This window comes from Natator depressus, chromosome 7 (genome assembly GCF_965152275.1).
Source record: "Natator depressus isolate rNatDep1 chromosome 7, rNatDep2.hap1, whole genome shotgun sequence".
NCBI classification, from domain to species: domain Eukaryota; kingdom Metazoa; phylum Chordata; order Testudines; family Cheloniidae; genus Natator; species Natator depressus.
Genome location: NC_134240.1, coordinates 72,278,395 through 72,303,666, shown reverse-complemented (window position 1 = coordinate 72,303,666; position 25,272 = coordinate 72,278,395). Strand labels below are relative to the sequence as shown.

Below are 25,272 nucleotides of genomic sequence, written 5' to 3'. Positions count from 1 at the left end.
ATATTTAAATGGAAGCTGCTGGTGCCGCTTTTTGCTAAGCTGGAGAGGGAAAAGAAGCAATCTGAGGCTCTACTGAGAAACCCTGCATTTCACATAGTTCCAGAGTAGAAAAGCTGACACCCTGCTCAGTACTAAGGGAAACTGGGGTTAATGTTTAAAATTCAGAGCAGAGCTTTTTTGTGACATCTGTTGCTTTTGGAAATTGCTTTTATTTAATCCGATGAATATTCAATCCATTCGAAGGGTCATCTTTTGCCCCCCTCAGAACCCCAACTGCACCAGTACTGTGGAGTCCCTCAAGGGTGTCTGGAATGATACAGAAGCTAATGCCTACAAACTGGTGGACTTGCCTCCTGTAGCCCCAACAGTAAGTGTGGCACTAAATAGTTTTTCTGTGGATAAAAGCTGTAGCAAATAGTTCTGCTGGTAAAAGTTGCCATTAAGGGACATGGACATCTAAGGTGTGTGTTGCCTGCTCACATTTAAAGGTAGCAATGCTCTAACAAACAACATAAAAGGAAACTTAGGAAATGTCATTTTTTGAGATTCTTGTAACGATTTTAACGTTATTGTCAGCAGGGTTACATGAGCAGATGATGAAGTGGAGTGTTTAATGTTAAAGTATGTACAGTATATTGTAAAACTATCAAACATAGTCCACTCCTGAATGTGAAATGATTGGCTCAGAAGTTTAAACACAACCACCTCTTCTGTAATAGCTGTGGGAGGGAAACCCAGGACAGTTCTATAGTAGGCTGTTGGTACAAAGAGAGGGTGTACCTGAATTACAAGAGCTGCTATTTTCGGTCACCTGTAATGAAGTCTGGTTGGAGTTTTTCCGTGTACTTCCATGATAAGTTCTACCAGAGCCTTTTTTTTTACAATTGTTAAATTCTAAATAGAAGGAAATTGCTTTTTTAAAAAGCTCGAGGGTGAGGAGAATCTGTTGCACTGAGATTTCACTGAAGTTTATTCATTTGAGGAAATTAATAAAATGAGAATTTCCTCAGGTTTTCTAAAAGTCCTACAGCAACCAAAAACGAAATTAAAAAAAAGTAAAAAGCCCTTCATCAGTGCATCATTCCGGTTGCTCATATTTTGAAAATGTGTCTGCAAACACTAGTAGGAATGGAAGTTCTGTTTGTTTGCTCTTTAAAGCAGCAGAGTACAACATTTTCTTCAGTAGCAACAAGTATCTGGACCATTTTAAAAACATTAATAGAAATGGGTTCAAGCTGCAAAATTCAGTTATAGATTTTGTGAGCACTCATACTTGGTTTGGCCCAGTATAAAACAGGAGCTGTTTGCATAATTTGTGTTCAGGTTACAAACACCTGAGGGAAGGGGGGATACTGAATTAGGTGTTTTGGTTTAGTCCAATATTTAATAGAGCAGAAAATATTTTCTTATTGATGTAATTGTATAGGAAGAACAAAGTTTGATTATTACTTTTTTTCTGTAACAAAACTGATGTGCACAATGTTTTAGAGGCCAGTAAATAGGTAACTTCCCTGTGCCAAGGAGCTTACAAGCTAAATTAGACGGATAATGTGAAAGAGGATAGCAGACCACAGCACGGAGGGTGAAGAGAAATGAGAGAAAACAAGTGGAAAAGGAAAAAGTGCTTGAGTGAGATCATGATTTCCCAAAAAACTTCAGACTTCCTCTGCTGAAAGACCTTTAGAAATCAAACCACTTTGCTTATATTAAGTTCCTTTATCATTAAAATTTCTAACAGTTTTTAACTTATACACAGTTCTGCTTAACAGAATGCTAGAGGGACTGCATATCTTTTTCAGGATTTAGACAGGAATCTAGATGCAACACTAGTTGCACAACAGGACAAAAATCATACAGCAGAGAGCCTCACTGCCCACTAGATATTGGGGCTTAGAAGTTGTCGTCACCCTGCTGAAACCATAATTGCAGTAGGATTACTTTCTTTGCTTCTGCTCCTAACCACAAAGAAAATGCCTATGAAAGCAAGCTCTGAAAACAGATCAAGGAGATGTGAGGAGTAACATGTTTTATCAGACATATGGGGCCTATTGCGATGGCAGAACCTATAGCCGACGTTCAGAATTTCTGCTTTGTTTATTTTTCTGGGATGTATAATTTGCTCCAGTATAAAATCATAACTTGTAATAAATCTGGATGACTAAACCACCCTAAACTGCATAGGGAATTCCCCTGTCTCCGTTAGTATCAGCACCCAAATTTGGAGCAAGAAGAAGTGCCAGCTATGTGATTGAAACTTATTACCAAAATCTGAGGTATTCTTGGAGCCAGGCTATATACTCTGTTAAAAATGGGCACTTCTCTGAACTAGTGAATTCAGTTTGAAGCTAATTTATATCAGGAGGGCAGTAAGATCTTAGTTCCTGTTTCTTTTTTTCTTTTCTTGTTTTATCTTGTTATACATACTAAATTGAATGCCAAATTCCTCTAGTACCTCTGAGAGGAGTACTTGCAAAATGCCCTGATCCTGCTCTGTTTACTTCACAAAGCCTTTTCAAATGCTCTGTATAATTCTAAACACTGTGGACCAAACCAGGTCACTTGCATACAATATCATGCTGTCATTTTTTAAAAAAAGATATACTTCTCAAATAAAGCCATGTGCACATAACAAGGCTTAACACGCGTATGCAGAGAGGGATACTGAAATACATTCAAGTCCCAGGACAATGTCCTGAAGATTCAGTTTCCCTGTAAGTGAAAATTAGATCTTGCATCATATCACTACTATTAGGAAAGTGTGAAAAGTAGAAAATCATTTCTTTACACATAGAAAATAAATTTATGAACAAACACTTGCATATATATGTCTGTTGCTGCAGACTTCATTCCCAACTTCAGTGGGACTTTTTAATAACTAAAGTCTCCAGGATAAGACTTGTTAAATGTATGATTTTTTTTTTTTTGGTTTACTGAGCTGGAAAAATAGAACTCTCTCTTCTGAAAATAGTTTGCAATTTATTCACTACACTTTTCCTTCTGTGTCACAGAGAAGGAAATGCCAGCGGGAAGAGTCAGACTTTAAAAGGGTATGTGTCCTTTCATTCGTGCAATTAAATTAATTTATTCAAAGGTGAACTGAACTTTTAAAAGCTCACTTTAAAATAACTGCTTAAGAGTCCATCTTGTTAGAAAAATACATATAAATGCAGTGCATACTAGTGGTTAGAGCAGGGAACAGGCATCTGGGACTAATACTGGTTCTGCCAAAGACACTCACTGTGACATGGGGGAACTCACTTAGGGCACAGTTGTGCCTGGTCTTCTGCAGGTAAGGCACCTTCCATCCTCTTCTCTCACACCTTGTGCCCATGTACAGGGACTGGACAGGATCCCATTGAAGAGTGCAGGTCCTCTCCCTTCCTAGCATCCTCCATGAGTGGTAGCTACCCTGGCTGGCTGAAGTTTGCCCCTCTTCTTCCCCTGCACTAGCCAGCGGATCTGGCCAGGCATGGAGGGGTGTAGACATTGCCCCCTTTTTGGGGTAGTCAACCAGCTATTGCATTCATTCCTCAAAGGTTCCTAGAGGAATTCTGCCTTAATTATAACCATTTAGGGCCACTGATATTTAATACAGAACAATAAGGGTCTATATCTTTTTGACCTCCAGTGTCAGGTCTAGAGGAGTGAGATTTGGACAAACTTGTCTGGCTATCAAACATTTCCTTTTCTCCCAACCCCCAAAAGTAACCCAAGCCTCAGAAAAGCTTACTGCATATTAACTAAAAATATATTCACTTCTGTTTTAGATGTCGTGTTAGAGGACATTGGCAAGTATTAAGTTCACCCCTCAGAAAAAAAATACTGTTCTCCCTGTTTCTACTCCTTGTCTTCCGCAGAGTACCATCCAAACACCAGCCTTCACTGCAATTACAAATATATTCACTCTATGTTTTAGGTAGTATGGGCTTGATCCTGCACTCTTGTCACACTCCAAACTTCCATGGATGTCACTAGGAGTTAAGTGTCCAAGGAATGTGTGATATGCATTCACATCAGGAAACCCAGACTTGTCCCTTTCTTCTAGTGCTTCCACAATGACACACTTAAAACTGCTGGAAAGAAAGGTATGCTAACATGATGAAACTGTGGAATTCCCTGCCACAAGACTCTATTGAGGCACAGAGCACAATGGGATTTAGAAAAGGATTACACATTTATACGGATAATAAAAATATCTTCCTTTAGGATTATCATGTACAAGAGATAAAACAACCTTCCAGCTTCAAGGTATAAACCAAATGTTAAACTGCCTAGGGTGAGAAGAAAACTTCTTCCATAACTTACACCTTTCTCTAAAACTTCTGGTACTGGCCACTGCCAGAGGTAGGACAGTAGTCTTTGGCCTGATCTGGTATGGCATTTTCTATATTCCATAGCAAGCAAACGGTACCTAAGAAAGCCTCCAAACCAAATGTGGTATGACTGTCAGAGCTGAAAACCTTGAACAAATTGCTGTGTTATTATCCAGGTTTTCATATACGCTTGGGTATTACTGTAAAACTAACCTTCACGTTCACACATATCCCTGAAATGCAGTCCACACCTAGATGATTTGATTCTCTAGGTCTTGCCTTGGTATAGCCCCTGTAATGGAGTGGGCTCCCTGCAATCTATTTCCTCAATGATTTTCACAATGTCAATATTTGTGTTACTGAGAGACATGTAACATTTAATTGTGTAATACAATACGAAGGAAGCCTGCTTTTTCCCAGTGAATTGTTTCTGCAGATTTAGTACCATGCTAACACATCCTCAGCACAATGAGCCTGTATGTATACTCAAAAAGAAAAGGAGTAAAGGAGAAAAGGAGCTGTAGCTCACGAAAGCTTATGCTCAAATAAATTTGCTAGTCTCTAAGGTGCCACAAATACTCCTTTTCTTTTTGCGAATACAGACTAACACGGCTGATACTCTGAAACCTGTGTGTATACTGGCACCCAGTGGTAAAAAGCCTCAGATGCAAGTGTCTTTATTCCCTTCGCCTCTTGGTTGGCTCAAGGAAAGCTGAGGGACATTCTTAACCTGCAGGAAGCCCTTAACCTTTCAGCTCACAGTTTTAGTTTCTCCATAAAACACTTGATATTCTGAGCCACGTTATATGAAACAAAAACAGCATTGTCTGTTTTAAAGGATAAAATATGTGGTATGCTTTGTTGTTTTTCTTGCCTCCTCTATAACCTGGATAGTGAAGGAGTGCTCCGTAGAAGAATACATACGGGAACAGTGCTATATAGAAACTCAATCTGAATGCTCCCACAGAGTTATGCAGTCAACGGGTAAGGTACCTGTAACCTTGCCTTGACAAGGACCACAACAATGGTTACTGCATTCTTTTTTAAGTACTAATACCTTCAGATGACAATGGGGAACAGAGACTAAACAAGGCCCGTGTGGTGTGGAAACAATAGAGAAAAGCAATATGAATTGTCTTACTTCTTGATTGTCCAGCTGACCTGATTTCCTTAAGCAGTTTCTCTCCCTCCTCCTCCTCCCTCCCCCGCGGCTTCTTTTGACCTATAATTCTATTTAGAAAATCTAGAGCCAGATTCTACTCAGTGATGCAAACGTTTTGTTCCCCTACTGATGTCAATGAGAGCTATGTATGCTAACCCAGTTTTGAGCGCTTAGGACCTGATCCAATGCCTTTTAAGTCAATTAAAGTCTTTCCACTTTCTTTTGATAAGGCCCTTACTTTTCAGGAAAAAATATGAAATGAAAAATGTTTTAAAAGTAGGCATTATCCTCCTAAAGAATGGCAAAAATTAGATTATGGGATCTGAGTCCCAAACATTGGGAAAATTCAGATTGTAATGTAGATCCACATTTTGTGACTTTGGCCCATCTTTAATACGTCTCTACCAAAAATTTTTCTTTTGCCATTTATTATACATATACTTGTTATTAAGCCTTGACATTTACTTTTGGTCCTGAGTGATTTCCTTCCTAGATGATTTGTTTCAAAACTTGTATTTTCCTTTAAATAGCCTTCCTCTCTAATTGGACTTTACTTATTCATTGTATATGATCGTTTTTGTACTTAATCCTGGCTTGTAGTTATTTATTATTTTAATTCAAATCAAAGGCATTTTTGCAATTTGTTCTTTTTAACCAAGACAAGTTCCTTCAGTTGTTGTACTTCTATTTTCGTGACCCAGGTCTGTGTAAAAAGACAAATACAGGCACACACCACAGAAAAATAGAGAACTGGTTTTTCATACAGAAAACCTTAATCAGGTCTGTGTATTATAACAATTAAAAATGTTCCAATCTCAGTTTTACTGTGTTAGAAAAGGAGATTTATTTTCTCCTGTAAAGTAATTTGAACGCAGACCCCTATTATTGATACAGTATTTTGTGTTACTGTACTGTACTGTCTGAGGGCCAAATTATGCAATCTCTACTCACGCAAAATCCCCATTTATATTTCTATGCTATGTGGCTGAGTCATACTTGCTGTAGAAACCTAAACTGTGAATTTCTCAACTCTTATGAAATTAAACGGTCAACCTTAATGTAATATTAATATTTTCCCCTACAGATAATCTGCCACAACCATGCCTCAGACAGCTTGCCATATGTTTAAATCCCATTAATGTAGAAACACCAAGGAATGTGGCTTACTGACTAGTCTAGCTGCAGGTAGGTCCTCTGTAAGCAAGCAGTGATAATCACATTTAAAATTCCACAGCCACTCCTCTGGCCAGGTTTGGCTATCACTTACACCAGTCTAAATTCAAAGTATCCCCATTAACGCTAGCTGACACAGCCAACCTCACAGGGCTAATTGAGAATAGAAGGTAGCCACTATTATCTGAGAATTTGCATAACGTTCAAAATAATTGGGATGCCACTGACACAAAAGGGTACCACCATAGCAATGAGTGCCAGGTTATAGAAGGAAACTAGAGGGGGAGACTGTGAGGTAAAGTCAGGAGGGGCTGGCCTCGGCCCAACTCCAATTAAGGTTGCCACCTGACCTCTTTTTAACCAGCCTGGACAGTTTTTCTCCTGAGTTGCTGGACTCAGGTATTTTCAAATTACTTGTAAGTTTCAAGTGAACCCCTCCTCCTAGCACATTGCAATTGGCAATCATAGCTGCATGCACATAGAGGGATGCCGGCAGCTGCTTCAACTATAGCCCACAGGTCCCATAGCATATGTCTACACTGTAATGTAAGACCAGGGTTAAGGGGACCCAGGGCTGGACCATCTACACTGATTGTAATCCCTAGGTTAAGAATTGTCTAGCCCAGGCTTGAACCCAGGGCTCTGGTATCCACACTACAGCACATATACCTGAGTCAAATCAACCATATCCCAGAAGCCCTAGTGTTCTCCCAAAATGTGGTCACTCTAGCCCTTTGACTGTGGTGCACCATAGAAAAACTTTACTGTCCTCCCTGCACATTACAGGAGGTTTGAATAGACCACCAGCACACCCTGCCAAGGAGTCATTTTGGTCTGCACGCTTCCAGTTAATGTAGCCAACAACATGGAGGATGCATCTTTAGAAGAACTTCTGTTGCTTGTGCTTTCATCCTGTGACAGGAAACAACATTTAACCATTGCCAGGCAGGCCAGCTGCCATTACCACACCAAAATACCAGAAACAAGAGAACCTTAAAGAAAAAAGTGCATGGACAAGTGCAAACAATGAAGCCATGTACAATACAGAAACCCCTCTACTGTTGACTGTCCCCTACATTCTCCTTTCCCCTTGAACCTGGCACTGGGCAGGAGAGGGGTGCACTCAACTCCATGGGCCACTCAAGCTGTTTCTGGTCTGCATCACAGTACCACTGAGGGGCTCAGGCCATGATATGGGTAATGCAGCAGGAGCTGATGCTCTTGCGGCCAGTAGTGATATGAGCCACTCAAGCAATCCTTTCTGCTGAGCTCTGTCCCCCTCCCTCAGCTGCTGTTCCTGTTCCAGGAACTGTGAAGCAAGTGCCTGCTCCTGTGCTGAAACCCTGTCCTCAAACTGTGCAGCCAACCTGCCTTTCCTCTGGCTGTAATTCCCTTTGTCTTTGGTACTGGACCTGTATGTTGGCCCTGTCCAGAACTTCAACCATAAATTCATCATGGAAATGCTTTCTCTTGGAATGGTCTGTGAAGGTACCTGGGGACAAGCTTGCACTGAACTGTGGGTGAGCTGTGGAGATGCTGCAGCCAGGAGAGATTGAGGGGCCTGGAACAGGACAAGACACAGAGGGTTATAGCCTTAAATACCCCAGAGAAGGAGCACAGAACAAGTCCTTGTGAAACTTCAAGGACATAAAATGTTACTTTTCAAGACTGAACTTTAATAGATTCTGAGAGGGATGCTTCAAACCAAAGAAGCTCCCTGGACATGGCCTGATTAGTCACAGCGAAATAAGTGCAGAGATGTTACTTTTCAAGACTGAACTTTAGTAGATTCTGAGTGGGATGCTTCAGACCACAGAAGCTCCCTGGACGTGGATTGATTAGTCACAGCGAAATAAGTGCAGAGACAATGGTAAGTTTAAAAATTCAAAGCTGTTTTCTTCTCCCCTAAAAATTGCAGAACTATTTGGGGTTGAGCGGGGGGGGGGGGGGGGCGGAGTCAGTGGCCATGTCACAAAAGCTTTTTCTATCATTTTAGGCCTTCCACATTTTGGGGGACTTAACAGTTCTTGTGGGGCCCAGTTGGCAAAGGGCGATGTTAATCCAAGCTGTTGGTGGGAAACCTGCAGTGTGTGCAACCGAAGTATTCAAACGTAAAGTGACAGCACATCTATGGGCAGAGTAGATCGCTCAGCTACCAAGGAGGGCCTGGAAAATAAGTCCTTCCCTGAAATGTGATGAACTATCTGGAGTTCCTGCTTCAGGACAAGTTTGCAGATATCCACAAAGGGATATCAAATGATTTTGTCACCTATGGACTCCATTTAACTAAAATGGACTCGATTTGTAAATGGAACACACTGCCCCCTCCCCCAGTTCACTGTTTCCATGTGGTTCGTCAACTGCTGAGTGGTTACAGAGCGGCGTAGGTACAGGCATGGCAATGTAAGGTTACTGTTTTTAAGAAACAGGAATGCCCTAGCAAAAGTCTGTGCCTTCCCAGTAAAAATTCACTTTCAAGGTGTGTTTACTGTTTGCATTTCCTGGTCACCATTTTGAACTCCACGGAGTAACAGGGGGGAAGCCAAGGCACTGATATACAATCTGCCACTAGCAGAGATACCCTGCTAGCTCGGGCTTCTAATAACTTTGGCTTTGGGTCCTTTGGGGGGCATCAAACAGCTCCTCTGAGTACAGCCCCACCAGGTGCCACTGCTGCATCTGTATCAAAGGCTCCTCTGGATCTAGTTTCAACAACAGAGTCATTTTGCTGGCCTCACTCTGCACCTGCTGCTGGCTCTCATTGGTCCCCATGCTGGATTCTGGGGCCAGCAGAGTACCATCCCACATGGGCAGGCTAGCATGCACCAGCATTGGCTCTATGCAGTCAGATCCTAGTCAAACTCCTAAAATGGACATGCTGTCAGCAAGTTGCCTGAGGTGTGGGTCTTGTTTTCCTGTATACAATCTTCAGCTGCTTAATCTGCTCCTTGCACTGGTCACACCATTCCAGTAAATTTTCAGTGCTGCCAGCTTCTTCGCTATTTGCTGGTATGCATGATCATTCTTGGTGCTCTTACTAAAGTCCACTGTTTTGAGGGGCTCGTACCAGAGATTTACCAAAATCTGGCTGTGCTCCCACAAACAGGAAGCAGTGCACTTTCCAAAAGACTTCTGTTCTGTCTCCATTGCAAACACAGATGGCTCTGAGGTATTCGCACCTTGGCAGTCAGAAGAGTTAAATGCCGACTCACCAAACTGCTACACTACACCAAGGGGGGCTGTTTCCATTTCCCTAGAGTCGATTGTCCTCTCTACCCCAAGAATTGCCAAAGGAAATTGGCCCATGGGACTGTGGGATACTTTTGGGGGACTCCCAGAGCATGAGTTCAGTGGGGCAGCATCTACACTGAAGAGCAAGAGGGCTGAAACTCTGGGTCCCAGTTTGATGAAAGCTCGGACCCTCAGCCCCCACAGGATCCTGTGACCCTAGATCCAAGTGCAAGAGATTTGCGTGTAGACAGAAGGAGTTTTAGGTCAAGTCTGAGTCTGGGCTTACATTGCAGTATAGGGTATGACACTGCAGTGTATGCCCAGGGTTTGAAATGAGGCTCAAGTCTAACTCCCTCTTCTATCTGTCCCAAACTGCTCTAACCCACGGCTCAGACCCAGGGTCCTAGGACCTAGCTAGGGTGGAAAGTTGAGTCTGCATCAAGCTGGGACCCGGGATTCTAGCCCTATTGCTCTGCAATGTAGACGCAGCCCAATGGATTTCATGCTCTGAATACTCCAAAAGTATCCCACAATCCCATGGGCCTATGTTTTTGTCCTCTGGACAGTCATGTTTGGTGGACAGTCAAGTTTCCCCCCCCTTCACCAGGCACAAACTTAGAGTTGTCAGGTTGTGGGTGGGCACTAGGAAGTCTGGGATATGGGTGGTTGGACACGGGTCCGCATAATGCAGTATAGCCCGGGGTGGGGAGGGGCACAGGCAAGTGTGGGAGTGGGTCCCACATGGGGAAGAAGAGAGGGTCAGTTGGGTGCCTGGGAGGGATACGGGGGAGTTGCAGTTTTCTGCCTCAGAGGTGGCAACCCCATGTCCTAGCTGCCTCATCCACTGGCAGGCCTCCTTTATTAGGATGGCTGCTATCAGTTAATTCTAGCACAGATAAGGAGTGTTAGGATTAGCTGGCAGCTAGTGCTGGCGGGAAGTAGGCCTGTTCCTACCACTCCACCCCCACTTGCCAGGAGATGCATATTGTCTGTTCTGCATTTCTGGGAAGACTGCTATCCCTGTCCTCACCACACCACACAACACTCTAGAGAACCCTACTTTCCATCCCTTCTCCTGCATTCTTGGTAGGAGATGCTCCAGCTGAGCTCTTCCATATCCCTCTTAGCAACATTAAACATGACAATTTAGAGACATGTTTTCCAGCTGCTTCTACTAGTCTGGGCTGCTCCTGTACTGCACAGGAAATGGAACACCCCTCCCCTCTCAATTTGTTGGCAATACTGCAGATGACTGCTGGGGGTGGGGAGCTCATACCTTCCTTCCTTTCCCCTCAGGGATTTGCTTGGATCATCTGTATTTACAGCAGGGTCAGCCTGCACAGCACTTCCTTCTGTCTCACAGCACCTTCTGGCCCCTTGTCTGTACCCAGATGGAGCATTGATAAGTAAACAATGGTCCCATAAAATAGAAGGGTCTTCCACCCTTTCTGGGCTTCGTTCTTTTATGCTTTCTTACAGATCACTGATTCTCAGGGTTCCCCAGCCCCACCAGTCTGGCTCTTCACGAGGTAGATCCTTATTTCCAGACTATTTCCTGGCCACCTGCCTGGGGTTTAACATGGCCACATGCCTCTCTCATGCTGTCCTATCCCCACAGGACTAGTCACAGGAGAGAATCCCCCTCCTGCAACACTCTTCCCCAGTGGGGTTCTCCTAGCCTTTTATGACTCCTTCCCACTTGGATCTGATAATTGACCCAAACCATCTGATCCCCAGCTGATCAAGATCAGCAAGTAAAGTCATGAGACAGCTACTGACTGGTCACAGGAGAGGCTGTGATCTGGATAGTAGGCATCCTGTGCTGGGCTCAGAAGTGGGTAGCTGCATGTCAGCAAGCATCTCAACTGGGCTTTATTCTGGACCAGTCTGATTCTTGCAGTTCAGTAATCATGGCATGTGATGGCATCAGCTAACTCCCTTGAATTATGAGCTGTGATGACAGCACCCTCACCACCCCAAAGTTATTGTTCTGCATCTCAGAGTGGGAAAAGCTTGGTTGTAGATAAGAGAACTGAGCTGTTAATCCATGTGAAACAGGATTGCTCTTTGCTTTTTCCAGAGATCATATTAGTGTGGTCTGAGCTACTACTATTTTGGCACATGCAGATCAATGGCAGTGGAATAGGCACAGAAAGATATTAACTGACTGATGAGTTTTAGCTCCTTCATCTGGGGGCCAGAGGTCTGATTCTGAATCACAAGAGCATTACCTATGATGGCTATGGGCTCTTTTGACCAGGTGATATGCACCTCTTGGACTGTGAAGCCAATATTTTCAATCTGGATATACCATCTTGGACTGAGAACTGGTGGCAAGGCTATAGGCATCTGTGGTGGCTTGTCCTGGCATCAAGAGTTAAATTCCTTTTGGGGAGGATTATAATTATTGCAGGAGAATAGATCCTTGACCTCACCTATGCGGAGGTGCAAAATACCCTTTCCTATTATTTAGACATTGACTTGTTTATGTCTGAAAGAGGTTAGGTCCCCATGTAGCACAATTTGGGATTTTCCTGCAAATTAGCTAGCATGGGAGGACTGTATCTTGCCTATGCTTCTGAATTGTGCTGATCCATTAGGACCATTGAAAGTTACATGCTCAGGGTATGCATGTCAAAAGTGGGCAGGGTGGTGACACTTTGGGCATCATTCCCCTTCCATCTTCCACTGCTATCAGGTCACCATGCCTCTTAGCTGTTATTGTCTAAGTCACAAAGTTGGGGCCATCATAAAAATGGAACTTGTATCGAACACAAATGTTTAAAAAAATGTTTGTTTGTTTTTTTCAATCCTCAATTTAATCTGTAAGGAACAGTGTTGTTCAACACTACAAGGTAATCAGGTCATGAGGGTATTAGTAATTCAGCACTCATTAGTCAATGGGAGAAATCAGATTTCTACTGTATTAAAGGCTTGAATAAACAAGTGTTTATCGACTGGACTTACCATTTTCACTAAAGATGTGTAATATTTATTTATTAGAAAACTAGCCAATGATTTAAGGAAATAATAGAAATCAAACTTTACCACAGGCACTGAAATTCTCATCGGATGAAAATTACAAAGAACAAACTTGCTGTTATTTACAGCATTCCTTGAGGTCAAATGCAACAGAGTCCCAGTGTATTTCTGTCAACTATTATGTATTTTGTTTTGTTTTTGTTTGCTCCTTTAGATTTTCCAATCTCTGAAACACTAAACTGGTAGTAAAAACAAAAAAATGGCCCTTGATTCAAACGTTGCTGATACAATCATTCCTGCAATGTTTATTTGCAAAAGAGGAATAAAAATAAATGTAATTTGAAAGGGATTAGTTTACTCCAAAGTGTTTGTTTTTATCCAGCTTTTAACCTCCTTTATCCATCTCATCTCCCAGAAGAATAGCAGATGCTAGCACATTCAGTTAAGTACCACTGTGCATTTATGAATTCCTGCTTGTTCTGCAGGAAATGACAGTGCAAGATGTTCCTCATGCCTTCCCTACACTGGATGTTCCAGACCATGCCCACTACACAATTGGAACTGTCATTCTGATGGTGGGGATCACCGGAACGCTGGGTAACTTCCTGGTCATCTATGCTTTCTGCAGGTACGTATACATCTTGTTTGTTCTGTGTGTCTTAAATATTCCTGTGGATAGACTTCAATACTGGTGGGATTGTGTTAAGGAAATGTGGTTCAGGAACACTATCATTATGATTGTACTAATGCAAACTAATGAGCTGTGCATCAAAGTAACCCAGATCCATGGCCTTGTATTTCTTATCTTGCATATGAAATAGGCCTTAATGAAAGGTGAAGTATAATTTGCTGCTAGTGGTTTTGAGAGTGGAAGTATCCCAAACCAATCTCTCAGATTTTCATTACAACTCCCTGTGATAGTTATGCAATATCCTGGATAAACCTTATTGAATTAAGTTAAACCTTATTTAATTAAGCTGAATACATTTGGGAACCACTGTATTTAAAATGCAATTGTTTATGTGTTATTGTGAGATTGTATGTAACTTCTCTAGGTGGAGGGTTTATGCTAATGTAATTCCTCTGGATATCAGCCCTTTGAAGGCCTGTTACCTATTCACAGTCTCTTCAAAGGTTCAGACCAGATTCTAGAGACCAGTGGACAAAGAAAGGATGTTGGGATAAATAACCTGGTGGTAAACTGACTCAGGGCTTTTTGTTCAGATCCAGCAAATGGACAGGACTTCTAGTCCATAGAGGGCCCCAATCCTTAGGAAAGGGTTGGAAGGACTTTGGCCTATTAAGGCCCCATAAGACTGTGAGTGATGAAGTAGAAACCACATGAAAACCTTTGGGTAGGGCTTTCAAGGACTGCTCCTGCCAGAGGCCATGTTGAAGGGGTGATCTCTGGTGAACTTTTAGCATGCGTGTAGGTTCTTTTATTGTTTTTAGTGTTTTCTCTATAATGCTTTTCTCTGAAGAACAAACTGTGCTTGCTCAGAAAGAGCTATGTGATAACTTATAACAGTGGGCAATTCACCGTGATTAGTCTATGAAGAGAAAGCAAGTACGTCTGCTTAGACAGCCTGTCTTCTGATGGGAATAACACTTCAGCCTGGAAATACCCTGGTCAGATGGGACAGAGATGCAGATCTCCACCCGAGTGAGGAGATGGCTGGGGAGCCATAAGCCTAGGGGTGCTCTTCATGGACCATAGAAAGAGAATACAGGTGCAGTTGACCTGAACTACGACCTCCCCCTCATCTAACATTTTCTGCTATGTTTCATAGACTATAAGGTCAGAAGGGGCCATTTTGTGATCCTCTCGTATGTGTCCTCTGAGGACGAAACTCAGGACCTTCAGATTATGAGACTGATACGCTGCCGACTGAGCTAGGCTGAACAAGAGCATTTATATCAGATATTGACCCTTCTGTGGTGTTTGAGACTTGGCCTGCCCACCCAGGAAGATGCTACCATACAGCCTACACAGGGTGGGGGAAGAATACAGCAGCAGCTGGGAGAAGACTAGAGCAGTATTGTGGTGTGTCCCACTCTGGAAGAGGCAGCTCAGCAGGAAATCTGGCAGCAACAGCTGTGTCTGTGGTAGGGGACAGGTGTGGGGCTGGCTGTGTCTCTCCGTGGAGTTATCTAAAAATGTAGAGGTGGGTGGGGAGACTAGAGTAGAACTGCAGAGCTGGGGGTGCACTGATACTACACATACCCACCACTGATGCGGTATCCGTAGTTGCACAGCAATAACAAACCACCAACTGCCTAAAGGAGTTAGTTTGTAAACAGTTACTGAGTATTTTGCTGCCCCTAAAACTGCAATTGCAACAGTGCTTTAAAATTGGTGATTGTGGGCTGGTCCAGGAACGTCTGCCAGTTTCTCTAGGAAAACAGAACCTCTTGAGACAGCCTTGTAATGCACAAAGATTGTCAGGGGCTGGAGGGGAGTGACTGAAATGATGTGTGCCCCTGGGACAGCTCTAAGTTACACTGGGGGCAAAACAGAATATTTGCCCTACACACTGATCCTCCTGGAATGCATGTTCTATGCTACAGCTCTCAGAAGGTGCAACATATTATCTGGCCAATTGTGTCTGAGACTGAAAACTCAGGAAAGCAGTTTTATGTGGAGACATTAGATAAAGTGTCACAATTTCAAACAGAATAAAAAGCCAGAATCATTAAGTACTGATATTAAGAACTCTCAATAGCAAATAAGTTTGTACAAAAACACTACAGGACACTCTATTTTATGTTTGCGCGAATAATGTATGGAGGTGGGGATGTAATAAGTATGGCAATAGGTCCCTTCAAACTCAGTGCCTGGTGCCGTGAACTGCCTGTCATGGAGAGGAGTTGAGATAAAATAAAATGCTGCATGTGGTATAAAATCAGCCTCCTTAATCCCCATATTTGGAAGTTGCTGTTAATCTCGTCAGCCGTGGAAAATGTCCCCTCAGCTCTGCATGACCCAGATCTAGAAAATCCATAGAGTACATCAACTTTAATTTCCTGTTAATCATGGACACGGTGCAGTGGGTCAAAGTATTCAGAGAGCAATGTCTTTTATTCCTGTTTCTGAGCTGGTTATCAAAACCAATCCATATCCTCTACTAAGGCACAAAGAAATGTAAGGAGTTTGCTATTAAAATGATGGTGTCTCATTTAGCTTCTCTCTTCAGGAAAATCAGAAGCCAGTTTGATGTAGCTTGACATATTCTACACCTTGATATTTGTGAAGCTGCCAGTGCTCACAGCAAAGCAATAGAGAGCCAAGGTGGGTGAGAGAATATATTTTATTGGACCAACTTCTGTTGGTGAGAGAGACAAGCTTTCGAGCTACACACAGCTCTTCTTTGGTTCATGAAGAAGAACTCTGTGTAAGCTCAACAGGTTGTCTCTCTCACCAGCAGAAGTTGGTCCAGTAAAAGGTATTGCCTCACCCACTCTAATATCCTGGGACCATCATGGCTACAATAACACTGCATACAGCAAAGAGCAATGGCATAATTACCCACAGATCAGCGCTTAGCAATGTTCCTTCTGATCTCTTCTCTGTAGGAGTAAGAGCCTTCGAACTCCAGCCAACATGTTCATCATCAATCTAGCTATTAGCGACTTCCTAATGTCCATCACACAGGCTCCAATTTTCTTCACTACCAGTCTCCACAAGCACTGGATTTTTGGCAAGAAAGGTTTGTACATATATCTCCTGAAAGATAATTTAGTTTGTTGTCCATGGTAATGACTTCAAGTTAAGAATTGACAGTATAAGTATCAAAGCTATGCAAAACTATAGTTACTAAAGCCGAAAGCACATAAAACCTGCCTGGTTTCAAGTTTTGTTGAGCATTCAGGACTTAGTCCAAGTTTGTCAAAAGGTTTAGAACAAGCTTGGGTCTGTACTTGGAGTTATTTATATTTTAGTGGTATAGATAACAGATGAAATTTGACAGTTTTCAATGAGTTTGATTTTGAATTTTGGACAGGTGTATGACAAGGAGTTGATACAGATGCAAAAATCAAGATTTGTTTTCATCTTTGTCCTTTAAAAAAACCAGAGGAAATTACACTAAAAACTACATTAAAAGAAGGGTATTTAGGTTGTAAAGTCAAGCATTAAAAAGTTAAGAAATGCCAGATTTATGATTGTCTGTGTGACCTTCAGTGAGCCCCTTTGTGCATGTGCATTACGATACAGTTTTAATTACATGATCACATACTTTTTTTTCTCTAGAACGTTTGTCTCCTTCAATGCAAATACTGGAAGCACAAGAGGGGAAATCAAGTTTGCATGGGAAACCATAAATCTGGTATTTCCTAACTTCTGAGTGCTTGACTTTGCAACCTAAATTACTTTCTTCTAATGTAGTTTCTGTTTGTTATAAATATATTTACATCACTAAGTCTATACCATTACTGCGAGAATAGTGAGATAGAAAAAGGTCTTCTCTAATGTTTGATAAACAAACATACTCTCTACAGCTCGCATTCACTCACAATCATCTCGCACCTGAATTTAAAAAAGAGAGGAATAAGGCCCAGGAGCACCTGCTCCCAGCATACCATCTGCCACTGGCACTAATTAACTTGAATATGGAATTTTTATCTTGATATTTCTGCTGCTAGAAACCCTGAAAATAAATGTAAGTTTTTACAATGTAACTATAAACCAAATATTCTCAGTGTGGTCAGTGAATATGCTTTGTATTTCACGCATTGGGTCTAAACTACCAAACATCCCTCGTCAAACATAAGTTACTGTTGTTTATGTGACAGCAGTGCCCAAAATATGCTAAGTGAGAGAGAGGCATACAGGAAAACACAGTCCCTGCCCCAAAGAGCTTACAATCTATAAAGACAAAGCCAGACAAAAGGTGGGTGAAGGGGATACAACATCAAGGAAAGTGATCTGGATAGGAAATGGAACATGATTTGGTTTATTTAAATATACATATGAACTATCCACCCCGGTCCTTTCTCCCCCTCTCCCGCTTGCTTTTTAATGCGTGTCAATTACCTTTTTATTTTAAACTGTCTACTTTCAGTGTCTAATCCTTGCCTCTTAAACCTTGTCCAACTATCCTTTCCAGTGACCCATCCCTGATTCTCCACAGGCTCAAAGCTATGTGCTGCTTCACTGAGCTCTCCCTTCCCCCTGCCTACCAACACCAGAGATTCAGATTTAAGGTGAAATCCTGGCTCCTTATAGATCAATGGCTAATCTCCCAATGAGTTCAGTGGAGCCAGGATTTCACCCTCTGTGTATGAGACAAATATACAGATCATACAGCCAGTCTGATGGGGCCCATCTGTTATACGGCCTAAGCAAATCTGTGGAATAAAGACTCTTCAGGTGGGATTCACAAAGGTATTTAAGTGCCTAACTCCCATTGAAATCAATGAGAGTTAGGTACCTAAATACCTTTGTGAATCCCACCATTTGACTCTTTCCATGCAGGGGCTACTCTTCCTCTTGCTGCAATTATTTCTTGCATGCATGTGGTGGGGAAGGTGAACAAGAGGAATGGTATTGAAATGTTGGTTATTGTTGACTTGCTCATTAAATTAAGCAGATAATAACAAATGCTTGTTTCTGCAGTTCTTCATGTTACAAAACTGAAAAGACTATACACAGATGTATAAACAAACTGTCTAATCTCTAGAGCTGGCTGAATAATTAAAAGCAGACTTTTGAATATATTAATGAGTATGTGCTCTATGGGTGTTGTACTATTTGTATAATTGCAGATATTAATGAAAAAGTTGGTGCATCTCAAACACTTCATGAATTTACACGTTTTAATTCCCATTCATCATTAATTATTCTCTTAATTTAAAGATTTCTGTCCAACAGCAGAAAACAAACTGTGACCTATCATGTTCCACAAATAGCAAATAATTAAAGTAAACAACTGACAACCAATCCATTGTCTGAATTATTTATTGAAACTATGCTGACCTCCTCTTGGGATATGAGTTGCTCCATGGTATCTGAGTGACTACAGAAATACTTTTAACTAAAATAGGTCTTTCCATGGGAGTTAGAGTAAAATGAAAGCTAAATGAGCTGCCATGGGATCTCTGAAATACTCCCACTAGAAACTTCAGAAGTTGAAAAGTGAATGTTAAGTGAATATATATTAAGTCACTGTCTTGAATAATAAAGGCAGGTAAATCTTTGAAGTTTACATCCATGAATAATATAATTAGCAAGGCCAGCCCACAGTTGGAAAGTATATTGCTGCTGGAAAAGTGAACTTCCTGTTGCTTTAAGAGTTCTGAAAGTAATTAGGTAATGTGTTACTAGCCTAAGGCCACAGGATAAGTGGTCTTCCAGGAATACTCGTATAACCAGCATGGATGGTTAAAACTGTTGGTTAACCCTATTGTACTCTCCATTGAAAGGCTGTGAACTGTATGCCTTCTGTGGAGCCCTTTTTGGCATTACATCCATGATCACATTGATGGCAATCGCACTGGACAGATATTTTGTGATCACACGACCACTGGCCTCCATTGTGGTGATGTCCAAGAAGAAGGCTTTGATAATCCTTCTAGGAGTCTGGCTGTACTCTTTGGCTTGGAGCCTCCCACCCTTCTTTGGATGGAGTAAGTGAGATAGAATTCAAGTCTATTTTCTGATACCAGGAGAAAATGGGGGGATTAAAGAATGGTCTATTAGACACAAGGATGAATAAACAGAATTTACATATTAGGATGAAGTTTGAAGAAATCACTGTGAAGGAGACTGCATATAGCTAATGAGTCTTAAGCAATTTCATCAGCAGAAAAGATTGCAGTGCACATATCCCATTTAATTATCTTACTTTGTCACTTTTGCAGGGAATCTCATTAGCATGCTGTATAAAAAACATATAAAATAAAGGCCAAAAAATAATGCAAAACAGGCTTCCCTAATAGTGCATAACCTTCTGCAATCAAGCAGAGTTGAACAATAAAAAGTAAAGGGGACCGATGGGCACAGTTTTTAAGTTTTCAAAATGATTTTCAGTGCTCAGAATGACAGCCTGTGGAACCTGAATTCCTCTATTTATACCTTAAAGCGGTACAGTATGGGCAGCAAGAGTGCAATTTTCCACACCCCTACAATGTGCCTCAACCCGATTAGCAGGGACCAATTCTAGAGGTAATAGTGTTGTTTACTCTCTATGCCCATTTAGCCCTTGACATCTTAACAAAGGATGACAGGTAGTAGTAATTAGGTAGCTGATTTGCTTGCACATGTTCATTTTGTGCGTGTAAATTGGTATGTGTTCGTATTTCACATCTTGACAAATTGAAAATTTGGCCCTTACTGTTGGCTGAGATAGCACTATTTCTGTTTCTCTGTTAGAAACTAGACTAATACCATTAACTTGTTTCACTCAGGCCACCAATTTACAGTCAGCATTAACCTACAGTAGGATGAACTTGAACCTACCAGTTAATCGCCTAAGCGCCAACATTACCCACCCCTGGAGCAGGCCTGGTCCCCATTGGTGGGGCAAGGTAGGGTTAAATTGAGGTGAGAAAGTAGCACTTTCTCACTTGCCTACCAGGCTGTTGCAGCAGGGTCAGACATTATTGAGTTATTTTTGTTATTCATTTTTTTCTCCCCCCAAATGTGTAGCATGCATAGCTGGTAAATTCCAGCTGTTTAACATTATGGCTTTTAGCTTAATGAGAGAATTTCCAGAGAGTAATATGACAAATACTCTTAGATGAGAGAACCTTAATGTGATGAGGCAGAATAATTACTTGAAGGGTATTATAACTGCTGTCTTATAATTAGATTCTAATAGTATCCATCAGACTGAGTCTCATACAATAATGAGACATATCTGAGCATAGCACCTGGTGCAATATTTTCTAGACCAGGTTCCACAGAAGTTAGCATTAAAATTGCTGGCAATTAAATTAATGATTAAAAATAGTTTGGTGTTGAATTTGCTTTATTCTTTAACTGTCTGACACAGTTTCTCTAAGGAGAATATTTCTTATTTCAGGTAGGAATGTGCATATGTTTTTTACATTTATTTCATGGCAAAATTAATTGGAATTGCACAGTAAACTTCTGTTGTCTGCACAATTTAAAAGAGCAGAGGTTAGCATAGTCAGTTTCGTTTCACTCCCAAGCAAGAGAGGTGATAATTTAAGAGAAAAATTGAGACATTTTAATGATTTTAGAAACATGGGTCTGATCCAAAGCCCAGTGAAGTTAATGGAATGAGTCCCATTGACTAAAGTGGGCTTTGGATCAGGTCTGAAGTCTGGAATGAAAAAGAATCATTATTTTATTAGTCTAAAGATTGATTCATTAGATCTATTAAATTCTAAGAGCCTATAAAGCAGTGGAATCAGTAATGGTAAGAAGTGCTTTAAAACAAGAAACAGGTGCCCTTATTAACCATCTTCTCTCTACCAACAGAGCCAGGTTTGATCTTTTTCAAATCCCAGGGATATGCTGAATTCTTTTTCCACTTGTTCCTCCACATAATGCCCAATAAAAATCTTTTCATGGCTCATGTGTTTTTTTCTTTCTCTCTTCCTAGGTGCTTATGTTCCTGAGGGTTTGTTGACTTCCTGTTCCTGGGACTACGTTACCTTTACCCCATCAGTCCGTGCCTATACAATGCTCCTCTTCTGCTTTGTCTTCTTCATTCCTCTGATTGCCATCATATACAGTTATGTCTTTATCTTCAAGGCTATCAAGAATGCCAATGAGTGAGTTGTCAATAGTCTAGGTTTTCATTCCTTGCTTGGGGGAGAGCCTTTGTTTTTATGGGTTTATATATATTGTTATATAAACCCCATAAAAACAAAGGCTCTCTCTATATAAAAGGCTATATATATATATATATAAAACTTGCAACTCTATTTTAACAAGTTTTTTCCTTTAATGGAAATGGGTAAGAGACAAAACAGAATAGGAACAGACAGTGAATTTTCAACATGGCAAAAATGTTAAATGTGTGTGGAGCAGGGTGGTCTCAAGGTTTGGTACTTAGCCCGCATTGTTTAATACATTTACTAATGATTTGGGAAAAGGTGTGAATAGAAAGGTGGGAAATCTAGCAGATGATACAAAACTATTTAGGTTAGTCAAGTCTAGATAAAGTGTGAGGAACTTCAGAGAGGCCTAATAAAGCTAAGTGATTGTTCAGCACACAGGCATATTCAATGCCAGCTTCTTTGGTTTGCTTCAGCCAGTTATGCCATGTGTACATGGCACAAAGTGGCCTTGAAACAGACAGGGATATCCAGTAGGGAATTTCCCTTGCATATGGGTCAACAGAAGGACTCTGAAAGGACTCCCCTGCAAAATGTCATCGGTCTACAAGTGAACAAGTGGAAGTTGGTTATGAACTCTTTGTTAAAAAAGGTGCAGTGATGCAAGATGTAATGTGTTAAACCAGCGATTCTCAACCGGGGGTTCGCAGGCCATTTCAGGGGATCTGCCAAGCAGGGCTGCTCAGAGCCCTGAGCCCCGATACCCAATGCTTGGAGTCCCGAGCCCCAGCACTCTGGGGGACAGAAGCCCTGATCCCAGACACCCCACATGGCTGAAGCCCTGAGCTCCAGCACCCTTAACCCTGGCAGAAGCTGCCCAAGCCCTGAGCACCAGCAGAAGCTGCTCCTTTCGGCTGAAGCCCCAAGCCCGGGTGCCTCAAACCCCAGCAGAAGCCACTTGGAGGGCTGAAGTGCCAAGCCCTGGTGCCCCCCAGGTCTGAAGCAGTGGGGCTGAAGCCCTGAGACCTGGCACCCCGTGAGGCTGAAGCCCCGGCAGAAGCCACCCCACGGGGCTTAAGCCCCAAGCCACCACCCACCCCAAGGGGCAGAAGCCCCAAGTCCCCTGCCCTTTGAGCCAAAACCCTTAAGCCCTCCATCCCGTGGGGCTCCCAAGCCCCTCCCCAGCAGTCTTGAACCCCCCACCCAACATCTGAAGCCAGAGAGCCCTCCCACAAGCTGTGGAGTTTTTATAGCATGTTGGGAGGGCCTCCCAAAGAAAAAAGGTTGAGAACCCTTGTGTTAAACGAAGTGCAACAATTTGCATCAGGAATATGTGAAATCAGAACTACTGGAGTATCAAACCAGGGCCCGATTCTGCCATATTAACGCTTGGTGAGCAGTACCTTACTACATGTTCAACCCCATTGATTTCAATGTATCTACTCACGTAACAGCGTGAGTAAGGGTGCCAAAATCTGGCCCTAAGAAGTAAATAAATAATTTTCTCCTTCCACAATTAGAGGTATCATGCAGATTAATCTGGGTACCTGAATAATCTGAAGCCTTATTTTGGAAACATATTCCTCACATAGCCCTCCATCCTGCTCCTGCTGAAGTCAATGGTTGTTTTGCCCCTGATTATTGTGAGCGGGAGAGGGCCTCTACTGTGGAAAAGCAATTACACATAATCTACATACATCATAGTATATTACCTTGGGGGAGAGGGGCTGGAGAGGGTTGGCATGATCTAGTTAAAGACCAGTCCTTTGTTCTATTTTGTTAAGTTGTTTGCTCAATTTCTCCCATATATTTTGCATTGTAATTATGGTTTATTTCCCTTAGGGCTGTTCAGAACATTGGTTCTGATGCTAATAAAGTATCCCAGAGACAGTATCAGAAGATGAAGAATGAATGGAAAATGGCCAAAATTGCCTTGATTGTCATCTTACTTTACATCATTTCCTGGTCACCATATTCTATTGTAGCTCTGGTGGCTTTTGCTGGGTAATTATGAATATATTAGCAAGAAAAAAATCAGTGAGCCCAGAAGGTGTGAAATTGTAAAAGAAGCTAATTATGAAAGGCCAAGTAGTTGTCAACTTTAATGCTCAACAATGGAAATGGGAAACCTTCACATATTCAGGAGTAATCCTTTGTTACACATTTGGTAAACGGAGCACATGCTGGTTGTAATTTTTCTCAGTTTGATTTTTCAGCACAGAAAAGCTAATTATTGGCAATACATGAAATCATGCTAAATTAATTCTAAAATAAAGTTTCACAATGCTAAAATATTTGAACATGACCATATGGCTATTCCAGGTTGCAAAACAGATTCGTAACTTGTTTTGATTTATTTTCTCTGGGCCTGATTATCCACTCACTTACACTAGTCTGATGCAATAAATCCATTGGCTGCAGTGGAATTACCCCTCAATTACAACACTGTAAGTGAGCTCAATATCAGGCCCTATAACTGGCATAACTGGCTTTAGTTCTTTTGGTGCTGCACTGAAAAGTAACAATGGATGACCTAACCTTAAATATATTTCAAAAAATCCTGGAGTATGTTGCATTTTTACCTCCTATTTAACTGTCAGCATTTTATACAATCATTTTCAATAAAGACATAATGTCCATTAAAAAAAGTATCCATTAATATGGACTGGTTAAGAGCAAGGGATAAGCAGTCAGACTCCTTCCTGGGTTCTGTTCAGGCTCTGCCCCTGATTTAATGTGTGACACTGAACAAGTCACTTAACCACCCTGTCCTCCATCTACCTACTTCTAAATAGATTTAATATCTTAAAGCACTTTGATGTCCTCAGGTCAAAGACCCTATACAAGTGCAAAATAAAATAAATTAAAATTAATGATTATTAATTAAAAATTAATAGATTAATACTTGCTGGCAGGGTTCCCTCCCCACTCTGAACTCTGGGGTACAGATGTGGGGACCCACATGAAAGACCCCCCAAACTTATATTCCACCAGCTTAGGTTAAAAACTTCCCCAAGGCACAAATTCCATTCCTCGTCCTTGGACGGTATTGCTGCCACCACCAAATGATTTAAACAAACATTCAGAGAGGGGCCACTTGAAGCCCTATCCCCTGCAAAATATCTCCCCAAGCCCCTTCACCCCCTTTCCTGGGGAGGCTTGAGAATAATATATCAACCAATAGGTTAATAAAGTGAGCACAGACCAAATCCCTGGTTTTTAGGACACTGGAAATCAATCAGGTTCTTAAAAGAAGAATTTTATTAAAAAAAAGTAAAAGAATCACATCTACAAAATCAGGATGGAAGATAACTTTACAGGGTAAATAAAAAGATTTAAAACCCAGAGGATCCTCTCTGACTTTGCTTCCCAGTTACAAAACAGGAATAAAATTACCTCTTAGCATAGGGAAAATTCACAAGCTAAAACAAAAGATAATCTAACGCATTTCCTTGCTATTACTTACAATTTCTGTAATTTTAGATGTATCTTTTTAGGAGATGCTTTTTCCTGTTTGGTCGCACACAACAAAAGAGCACAAACCAAAACGTTCTCCCCTCCCCAGATTTGAAAGTATCTTCTTTCCCCATTGGTCCTTCTGGTCAGGTGCCAATCAGGTTAATTGAACTGATTAACCCCTTAAAAGTAAGGGATTCTGTACCTCTG

The 25,272-nt window shown here is 41.5% G+C and overlaps 1 protein-coding gene across 1 annotated transcript in view; it reads left to right on the top strand.

Annotated features, from left to right (window-relative positions):
• The first annotated feature begins 220 nt into the window (after positions 1 to 220).
• The window catches only part of OPN4 (opsin 4), a 36,995-nt gene continuing 11,943 nt past the window's right edge, over positions 221 to 25,272 (top strand). Inside the window, exons 1-7 of the mRNA XM_074959636.1 lie at positions 221 to 367; positions 7,287 to 7,352; positions 13,347 to 13,489; positions 16,435 to 16,568; positions 19,282 to 19,485; positions 21,429 to 21,600; positions 23,449 to 23,610. Coding sequence (XP_074815737.1) covers positions 221 to 367; positions 7,287 to 7,352; positions 13,347 to 13,489; positions 16,435 to 16,568; positions 19,282 to 19,485; positions 21,429 to 21,600; positions 23,449 to 23,610 — 1,028 coding nt within the window. The remainder of the gene's footprint in view (positions 368 to 7,286; positions 7,353 to 13,346; positions 13,490 to 16,434; positions 16,569 to 19,281; positions 19,486 to 21,428; positions 21,601 to 23,448; positions 23,611 to 25,272) is intronic.